We start from the raw sequence: 9,653 nt of genomic DNA, 5'->3' as shown, positions 1-9,653 counted from the left end.
AGGACGCAAGGCCAAGCGCAGTACAAATGAGAATCAAACAAAAGCGCTAGAAAATTAAGTAGTTTCGTTCTCTTACGCTTGTGTTTCAGTGAGAAAGTTGCGCCTGCCTAGCAATAACGGAAATTTTTTTTTTTTTTTTTTTTTAAATTAGTGCGAAACCATCAAATACACGGGGCCCTCGTCATTAGGCTTTTATAGGCTTAGACTTACCTTTAAAGGTTGGGAAATAAAAATATCTTGTACAAGGGAGAAGAACATCGATATCAACCATGCATGTTGCTTGGGTTTATCAAACGTCAAACCATACAGCATAGTGAAAAACGCCGCTGTACAAGCCGTCAGCAGACACAGAGCCCAGCCCACGTACACAAACCACCAGGGCAGTAGTACCTTTCCCACGTGCTCCTTGGCCTTCTTGCTCTTGCGGGCGTTCGCCTCGGCAGGGGACTTGAAGAGCGGTTTTGCACCATCTACGTAGTCAAAGCTCTCTATCGACACAGGGCTTGGTTGTTCCGTCGCTACCAATGAAAATAGATTGGATTGGTAGAGTTAAATCGTTGATTCGAGATTTATCAAAAAAATCTTTGCGATCGGTAGAGTATTTCATTAGTTTGATGTTTCTAAAGCAGAGTAACTCGTATTTTAAAGCCGAATTCTTTGTTGCGCGACCGCGAGAAATTCTAAACCCATTTCTTGTCTGGAAATAGCGCGTAGTCAGTCATACCACCGTGACCAATCAGTTCTCTGTGTGCAGTCTTATGACACCATCGATTGGTTTAGACGGCTGATTGACTACGCGCTATTCCCAAACGAGACAAGGAGTTCGAATTCGCCGAGGTTGCGCAACAACGAATTTTGCTATAAACCGTGGGCGAAACACATTGATGCGAAGGCGAAGCGACGTTTGTTGCGTGGACGAGACTACTCCTATAGACGTGGGCGATACAACAACATGGGGGAAACCACCTGTTACCTTGCACCGCCCTGGCGGATTTAAAAACTATAGAAGGGCGATGGACAAACAAAAACATGAGTGGGTGGGTAATACAAAATATGTACAAAAAAATCATGAAGGACCTGCCATCCAGGAATACAAGTTGTAGGTCAGAGTATTTTCCCTCCCTCCTCAAAAAGAAATACAAATAAACATGACATCCTTACGCTCAAACAAGTCTGCTCTATCCGCATGCTTGATGTCAGCAGGGGCTTTGTTCTCTGGAGTCGTCTCACGGTAGAGCCCATCAAGACGGGTTTCTATAAGGAGTGTTAATAGGTCATCGTCAACACTCTCTTGGCTTCTGAACGGATGTTTCCTGGAAAAACGTCTTTCAATCGTGTCCAGGTTTTTCTTCTCTTCGCCACGCCGCTGTTTGTATGGGCTGTCGAGCCGTCGTTCTGAATGCGTCCAGGATTTAACCACATCCGGTGTTTCCCTTGTTACCGTTGTAATATCTTGAAGGGCTATAGCTGGAGTCGTCACTGACCTACTGCAAATGCTCTTCACTTCACAACTGTCATCCTTGTGTAGCGGCCTTGGCTTTGTATTACGGAAAATTTGAATGATAAGCAAGTTTATAGGAAACACAAGTAGACTCGATTGAATTCCAATCAGCAACTCATGCCACGTGATTCGAATGAATCCAGATTCAAAGATAACATCTTCCTTTTGCGATTGAGGTACTTGGTACCATAGCACATTTGCCAGCATTGTGCATAGTAGGAGAGAAAGACAGCATGTCACCCGCTGAGTACGAGTGAAAAGACTTCGACACGGTCTTAAAGCAATCGAGAACCACAAGTGGGCGTCCGAGAAATCTCGAGTCGCCTTCGAACGGAACAGATACATGAACTGCGCCAGTTCCTCTTTCCCTGCTACTGGTAGAACCCGGTCCACCTCACCATCTCCCTCATCACAGGCGAACCAGCGGTAGCACAAGAAGTAAAACCTCTCGTTTGAATCGATATTACGTACGGCCACCTAGAGGGAACATTGGCGATAAGTAAAGGTATCCAATACATGTATTTAGGTGTTCTGATATGGACAAGATTTGCGATTGGTTTGAATGCTTGAATAAACTGCGAACACGTAATATAAGATGAATTGATGAGTGTGAAGAATATAGGACTTCTACACCCTAGTAACAAGCACGTTACTTGTGGTGGTGTAGGTTATTGATGTTGTGATTGCTGTTGAAGGTGTAGTGGTTGTTATCTTCTACTATTGTTGATATGCCGTTTTTATTGTTGTTGCGCTACTAATATATGATCACGACGACGATGATAAATTTATAGTATTGGTGGTGTTAGGGTTCACGGTGCAGTGGTCATGTACAATCTTTAAATGATTCAAGTACCACGAGGGGCTGCTTTGTGTTGTACCAAATCCATACCTGGTTCAGGTACCACGAGGGATTGCTCCCTTTGTGTCATACCACACCCTTACTTGGTTCAGATACCACAAGGGATTGCTCCCTTTGTGTCATACCAAATCCTTACCTGGTTTAGGTACCACGAGGGATTGCTCCCTGTGTGTCATATCACACCCTTACCTAGTTCAGGTACCACTAGGGATTTCCCCGTGTGTGTCATATCTCACCCTTACCTGGTTCTGGTACCACGAGGGATTGCTCCCTGTGTGTCATACCAAACCCTTACCTGGTTCAGGTACCACAAGGGATTGCTCCCTGTGTGTCATACCAAACCCTTACCTGGTTCAGGTACCACTAGGGATTGAACCGTGTGTGCCATATCACACTCTTACTTGGTTCAGGTACCACAAGGGATTGCTCCATGTGTGGCATATCACACTCTTACCTGGTTCAGGTACCACAAGGGATTGCTCCCTGTGTGTCATACCAAACCCATACCTGGTTCAGGTACCACAAGGGATTGCTCCCTGTGTGTCATATCACACCCTTACCTGGTTCAGGTACCACTAGGGATTGAACCGTGTGTGCCATATCACACCCTTACCTGGTTCAGGTACCACGAGGGATTGCTCCCTGTGTTGTCGTGCCAAATACGGATGTAGCAGAGCGCTCCGAGTGGGTTTGGAGTCGTGACAAAGAATGAATCAATTCCTCCCGCCTGAAACACTTCACTGTTGTCATCCGTGAGCGTGACAGCCTGGCTCTCACCCAGCTCACCGCACATGATAAGTGTCACATTAGAGGTGGTGGCCGCAGCTTTGCCACGCCCCGTGTACACTGTCACCTCGTACCGGTACAGGTCGCTGATGTCGCTATCCGGTACCGCTACTAGTCCGACCTAGGGAAAGAGAACTTGGTTTTATATATTCTTGGTATTGTCAGATATTACTCTGGTAATGTTACTTCCTCTATATTATCCGTTATTACCTCGGTATGTATTAGCCGTTTTTATCTTGTTGCTGCCTTACTTCCTCCGTATTATCCGTTATAAACTCCGGTATTATTGTTTTTTACCTCTGTATCATCCGTTATTTTCTTGATATTATCAGGTTTACCTTGCTAGTATCCTTGAGGTCTCGTCTCCTTGCCCAGATAAGCGCTACTAGGTACATCCCAAGAATGGCACAGAATGTGGCCAGCAAGGCAGGCGATTCGTCAAAGTTAGCGAAATTCTTTATTGCTGAGCTTAGATCAATGGCATTAGGCGGGATGAATAACTTTGCACCAAACCACGTGAGATGCGAGCATTTGCAATGTGTCACTTGGCGACTGGTATTTCTGCCCACCTAGAAACCAGAAAACAACGACTTGATAAAACGTTAGACAAACTTTGTTTGCTTGCATACAGCTATTTTTCTTTCTGAACTGTGCTTTCTGATCCTCCCTCCCCCCACAACTGACTTAGCAAACATCTCCCAGCTCGAAAGTCTCGGAGTAACACGTGGTTCCGGGTTGGATTCCCGATTCCGACATGAGTTGAGTTTGTTGTTTTTTGCCTTTGCTCCGTAGTTCCAAGTTCTCCGGTTTTCCTCCCTCCTGAAAAGCCAAAAGTCTCGATCTAAGCTGTGTTTTGTAGTCAAGCCTGAGTCGTATGGCGGCTGCCTTAAGTCTGAATTTGGCAGCGTGACTTAGACTTATGCCGCGACTTGCCCGCAACACCTCTACCACTCGAGTCTTAGAGTGTAAATCAGGCTACAACTCCACTACGACGTTCGGCTACGGAAGTAGTGTGTAATTAAGGGCTAAGACATGTAGGCAGGTCGCATACGTATAAATCGTGCTGTCTAAGGGGCCGTCCACACTAACACGGATTAGTTTGAATCCGTATACTTTTAGATCCGTTAGGCCTTCCGTCCACACTAACACGCGCGCTGGATCCAGCGAATCCGGATATTTTTGAAAACGCCGTCGAAAGTGAATCAAAATGAATCCGTATACTTTGGTCCGTATTGCGGACGGTCGAATCCGTATCAAAATGAAAACGATGGCGTCATATCGCAGGCGCGTCTGCTGCTTTGAGCACGCGCATATTATAAAAATAACGTTTCCCTTTCAGCGTTTTCAAATGTTTAAATCCGTGTTAGTGTGGACGGCTGGAACCAGGCGAACACGCTGCGAAAATGATAGTGTGGACGCGAATCAAGCGATGCGTTTTCGGCAAAACGAATCCGGATACTTTTGAATCTGTGTGTGTGTGGACGACCCCTAAATCAGCCTTTAGGCGCCTGTTTTATGCCTTCGCTCCTTCGACTCTACCACGATGTATCTGCGCTCTCGCAATTCAGCATCCCTGCTGTATGAAGGGTGATTAGCTCCCCAATTTTTAGGATTTGTGATCGAAGCACAGGAGGAGGGAGATTCTATTTTTCGCAGCGGCGTAGCCAGGATTTTTAACAGGAGGGGGCCCAAAAGGCCCGGTGAAGGCATTTTCTCCTGTATTTCAGATAATGACTCATACATTTACTGTATTTTTGGCTGCTAGAAGGGGGGGGGGGGGGCCGGGCCCCCTGGGCCACCCCCCTGGCTACGCCCCTGTTTCGTATTTAAAAAAATTTATTCTAAATGTTTTAATGTGACGTGTTTGTATTGCTCTCCATGTCATAACTGCACTGTTGTGATGTTTACATCTACCCACCTCGCAACCTTGTGATGACCACATGCCTCCGGCCTCGTCCCAAAAATAGCAACAAGACGAATAGGCACCAAAGGTATAGTTCATAGCACCGCTACCATTGAGCATAATCCCAACAAACACATCACCGGTTATGTTACTGCTAGGAATGAACACTGAAGAAGGCTCCGATAGGTTGCCTTCAAGCATATAGCTAACGCCGGGTAATGTCATCTTACGGTCGTACTCAGTTGGAGTAGGTCTGCTACCATGGCGAACATAAACATCTAATGGAACGCTTCGGTTTGCGCGGAGGATCTCTACTGTGATTGCACATAACGGTTTGCTTAATTGAACTTTGTGAACGCTCATATTCCCTGCAGTGCACAGAGTTGTGTTCGGCAGAGCCTGAAAAGAAGAAGCAAATATTGTTTGACTTCCTTTACCAACCTCCAGAAGAATACGAATGAAGCAGAATAGACTCTGGAGCTGACTTCTGTGGCGAATATTTTGGTGCCGAAAAATTCAATACCGGGAGATGTACATTTTAGTTGCAAACTAAATACACTTCACTCACTATTAAACTAAGGCCCGACTCATACGTCGCGCTCCTACCGTGCGGAATCGTATTGTCTAATTATGTCTGTACGTCAACTCGGACGTTGCGCTCATCTATAGGTTGCGAGCAGTTATAGCTGACATGATCTGGAATTTCGGTTACACAATATCAAAATAAACAATTCAATTCGACACATCAAAAGCTCGTGCTTTTGCCGTGTAGCACGACTGTTCATGTTCCCAATCCAAACAATTAAATTCGGCACGGCACAAACGCGACGTATGAATAATACGAAAAGTAAGTGAATGCCACGAAGGCATACTAAGGCATACCATCTCACACGGTCACCAATTGGCCGTACCTGTGCGGGCGGCGTGGACGAATTAAGGAATATGTCGATCAAGGAGTTATCGCTAAGACCCTGCACGAGAATCTCGTGCGAGGAGGAGTCCTTGAGGACAAGCGAGAGGGCAGAGGAAGTAATGGAGGAGTTCTGACTTGTGATGAACGGACTTCGCTGAAGCTCCAACATCTGAAAGAGAATAAATAACCGTGCTGTCGAGACTATTACTATACCAACGGAAAAGTTCTAAGAGGCTACTTTTGTCACGAAGAACGGGGAGGGGAGCGGGTCTTATTAAAATGAGACAAGCTCATATTTTATTTATTACATTCATTTCATCTAATTATATTAATATTTAATTTTTTTTCAGGGCCTTACAAAAGTTTCAGATGAGATGCTATAATTTACTGTGTATTACCCTTGTCTCTACATAAACAATTACTTTGTTACTTCATATTTTATTCTTTTTTAGGGAGAGGGGTTAATAGAGAGTGTAGATTAATAAAAAAGTTAGGTTTTTGAAAGGGGGATCAAATGGGATGGGGGCTGGGCTAATTAGCTTTTACGTTACATACACTCGTGAGTTTTTCACAAAGCCACAGCTATGTAAACCTCCCCAATTATTAATAATGACAATATGATACTCACAATTACTCCGACCGCGTCGGGAGTTTTGTCCATATTTGAATAAAGCTCTTCACCTGAGGGGAGCAGGAACCCCCCCTGATCTCCAGCCCTTATTTCTTCCTTGGTGATCTGTTCCGGGGGGAGCTTGTACACCAGTAGCGACAGGTCGGAAGTGGCGATAACTGTCTTGTTTTCGCCGGGGACTTTTTGCTTTTCTATCGAGCCCGCCATAATGCTCGTGGAGTTCAATAGTCTTGGTAGAGTGATTTTGTTCTGTGAATTTTAAGATGGTTTTTACGGTTGTGTTTGTATAAATGAAACACGAAGAGCGGAGTGCAAATATTATTATTGCCCGCTTGGTTTTACGGTCGAATCTGTTGTATCGCGACCCGCGTTTTCAAAACACGATTTGTTTTGGGTTTTTTCGTTCCGTCAGTAAAACCATTCTGAGCCAATCAGAGTGTCGCGACATAAAGCCAGACAATTGCGCTAGGCGAGAGATGACAAGAATCTGATTGGCTTAGAATAATTTGACTGGCTGAACAGAAAATCCCAAAAGACAAAAACAAATCGATATTTTAAAATGAGACGTCGCGATACAACGGATTCGGCAGTAAAGGTTGGTTTTGAAAGGGTCCTGAAGGGTTTTCCTTCAGGTTTTTTATCCTGTGGGACAGTTGTTCTATTCGCGCTGCACCGAGTGAGCGTTATTATTTTGTTTTGTTTTTTTCTGCCGGATAAAAATATCGAACAATTATCCCAGGAAGAGCCTTGACAAAATTCCAAGTCAAGGAAGCTGCTATTTCCATCGGCTAATTTGAAATTTTTTAAAACAATATAATTGTTTAGCTGGTTATTTTAAGCTTTTCAAGTAACTAGTCTTCCAATGTTTGGATAAAGACAATAACAAATGTGCTGCTGAAGAGGGAACAGTCATAATTTTCCCTCGGGTTGGTTGGTGGCCAAAAAAAAGAAAACAGTGACATTTGTACCATATTCCGCTTAACAAATATAAAGCAACGGCAAGACATTCTTCTCTTGAGAAATTCTCCAATCCCCTCTTGTAGGGTGAATTGCCGCCTGGCCCCAGCATCGGATAATAAAGTTGTTTATAATACCATCATATTCAATATTACTCGCGGGCAGAACAAGTCGTAGATACGTAGTTACGTCGTTGTTATATAATTTGTTGATGCTCCTTGCCATCTTACGACTCGAGACTACTGCTAACAAAGGTAACCTTGTCTTGAGCGGAAGGTTCTTAATTTTTGGTCGCCTTTGAGGGGGGAAGGTCACCATTTCTGTTCTCTAGAATAGGAGAGGGTCGAAAATTTTAAGCGGGAAGAATTAACATAGCCCCCAAGCCACACTACCCCCGCCCGATAATGAGTGATCCCCTAAGGCTTTTAGATTTACCTCGCTGGTTGATGTATCCATACTGGCTGCAGTGATGACACTTCCTACCCCCGCTAGAGCTTTGCGACAAGCCAGCTCAACAAGAGCTGGGTCTTCATCGAGCGCACTTGACTTACTAACGACTTCGGCAACTTTCGGGAATACAAGACTTGCTGAGAGCTGAAACGACACGAGTGCAAATGACGACTTGAGTATCCATTCGTAGCGTCGGCAACTTTTCTTACATTTCCCCTAGCACGCTGTTGTGTGAAAGAACAGCAAACTGGGAAATCCCACTAAATGCTGCTAACAGCAACAACGGAAATGCAAACATGCCCTTGTCTTGTGGTTAGTCGAGCAAGATTTCGCCAGCAATGCTGGCTGATGTTGGCGCTGTTTGCGCGACAAAAACGTTCAAATTTGGTGCTTGGTGGTACATGTGTTGTAATTAACGGTGCTTTTATAATACAGAAAGCAAGTGAGGGGCTGCAATGTCCACGCGACTAGCTTAGACGGTTACTAAACTGCATGTTTCTGCGAAATGTTAACATAAAGAAATAATTATGGTTCCCTGTTTTAAAAGCAACATTTTTCTTGATTCAAGACAAATTGCATGGTTTGATAGTTATATCCTATCACAGATCAGGGCGGCTGCTCCCTTCTCCGTTGCCTTCCATCGTAAAAATCGGCCTTAGCGAAGGTTTGACTTTACTCTGGTTGACTATAACATTAGGACGCCTCTTGAGGTATTACCTGCGCCTGCGACGTGAGCTCATCACTTCTCAGCGTTATCATCTCCATAGACCCGGAAAGTTGCCGAACAGCTAGAAGATCCCGAATGATGAGGCCAGACATGGCGCCCGCTAGGACCTCCCGCACCTGTAAACGCCACAATAGATCACCACAATGATAGGACTTTCCGAACTTACAGGACCCTAGCAAGTATGAGGCGAGCCTATGAGACTTGTCGAACTTATAATACCATAGCTAGTATAAAGTGAGTCTAGGCACGCTGGCCCAAGATAAAAAATGAAGTCGATGGTGATGGTAATGGTGATGGTGATGGTGACGTGTACGCAAATGACCAACCTGTATTCGACCTTGTGTTGTGAAGTTTTCAGACATTGTATTCAACATGCTCGCTATAACAGTGGTTGCTTGCACTGCACCTTGTAGATCACCGCGAGCTATGGACTGCTGTAAAATGCTATCTGAACCATTGGTGAAATCCAACAGTTTGGTAGAATCCACGTTAGTCCATGGTCTAACCTGAAAGAAATAGGACACAATTCCTACTACACGGTGGCTACTTCATGAAAAGCTTTTTTACCCTATCCCCGCTACGACATCGCAAACCCTCACAGTAAAAACAGACAAATTGCTGCTTTACCTTCAAGAGCACTGAGCCTCAGAACCCTTCGCTATTATAGCATTTGAGTTTCATTGTGCCTTGGGCTGCTTTGAGCGCTAAATGTACACTCATTTCGTTTCTTAATACCTTGATTGTAAACTCGGTATCGTTGACAGCGCCAAACACGTCACGCACTCGAACAATCAGGTTTTGTGTAAAGTTGTTCTCCTTCTTCCCAGCGGCAAGGACAACCTGTTGGAATATATGAAAGCGTGACACTAGGCCTCAGTAGTTACAGCACCATGACACTTGGCCTCTGTAGTTACAGCACCATGACA

General features: G+C 44.7%; 1 protein-coding gene across 2 annotated transcripts in view; it reads right to left on the bottom strand.

Annotated features, from left to right (window-relative positions):
- LOC5516763 (polycystin-1) overlaps positions 1 to 9,653 on the bottom strand; it is a 30,440-nt gene that overhangs the window by 3,247 nt on the left and 17,540 nt on the right. Inside the window, exons 8-18 of one of the 2 annotated variants that reach the window (XM_032386640.2) lie at positions 9,463 to 9,567; positions 9,054 to 9,233; positions 8,718 to 8,843; positions 7,986 to 8,144; positions 6,591 to 6,842; positions 5,961 to 6,131; positions 5,065 to 5,448; positions 3,485 to 3,715; positions 2,974 to 3,267; positions 1,162 to 1,978; positions 211 to 518 (exon numbers count right to left, since the gene is read on the bottom strand). In XM_032386640.2, the coding sequence (XP_032242531.2) occupies positions 211 to 518; positions 1,162 to 1,978; positions 2,974 to 3,267; positions 3,485 to 3,715; positions 5,065 to 5,448; positions 5,961 to 6,131; positions 6,591 to 6,842; positions 7,986 to 8,144; positions 8,718 to 8,843; positions 9,054 to 9,233; positions 9,463 to 9,567 (3,027 nt within the window). The remainder of the gene's footprint in view (positions 1 to 210; positions 519 to 1,161; positions 1,979 to 2,973; positions 3,268 to 3,484; positions 3,716 to 5,064; positions 5,449 to 5,960; positions 6,132 to 6,590; positions 6,843 to 7,985; positions 8,145 to 8,717; positions 8,844 to 9,053; positions 9,234 to 9,462; positions 9,568 to 9,653) is intronic. The other variant, XM_032386641.2, reaches the window with a different exon arrangement.

The sequence above is a fragment of the Nematostella vectensis genome, chromosome 2, assembly GCF_932526225.1.
Source record: "Nematostella vectensis chromosome 2, jaNemVect1.1, whole genome shotgun sequence".
Classification (NCBI taxonomy): Eukaryota; Metazoa; Cnidaria; class Anthozoa; order Actiniaria; family Edwardsiidae; genus Nematostella; species Nematostella vectensis.
This window is presented reverse-complemented; position numbering and strand designations above follow the sequence as displayed.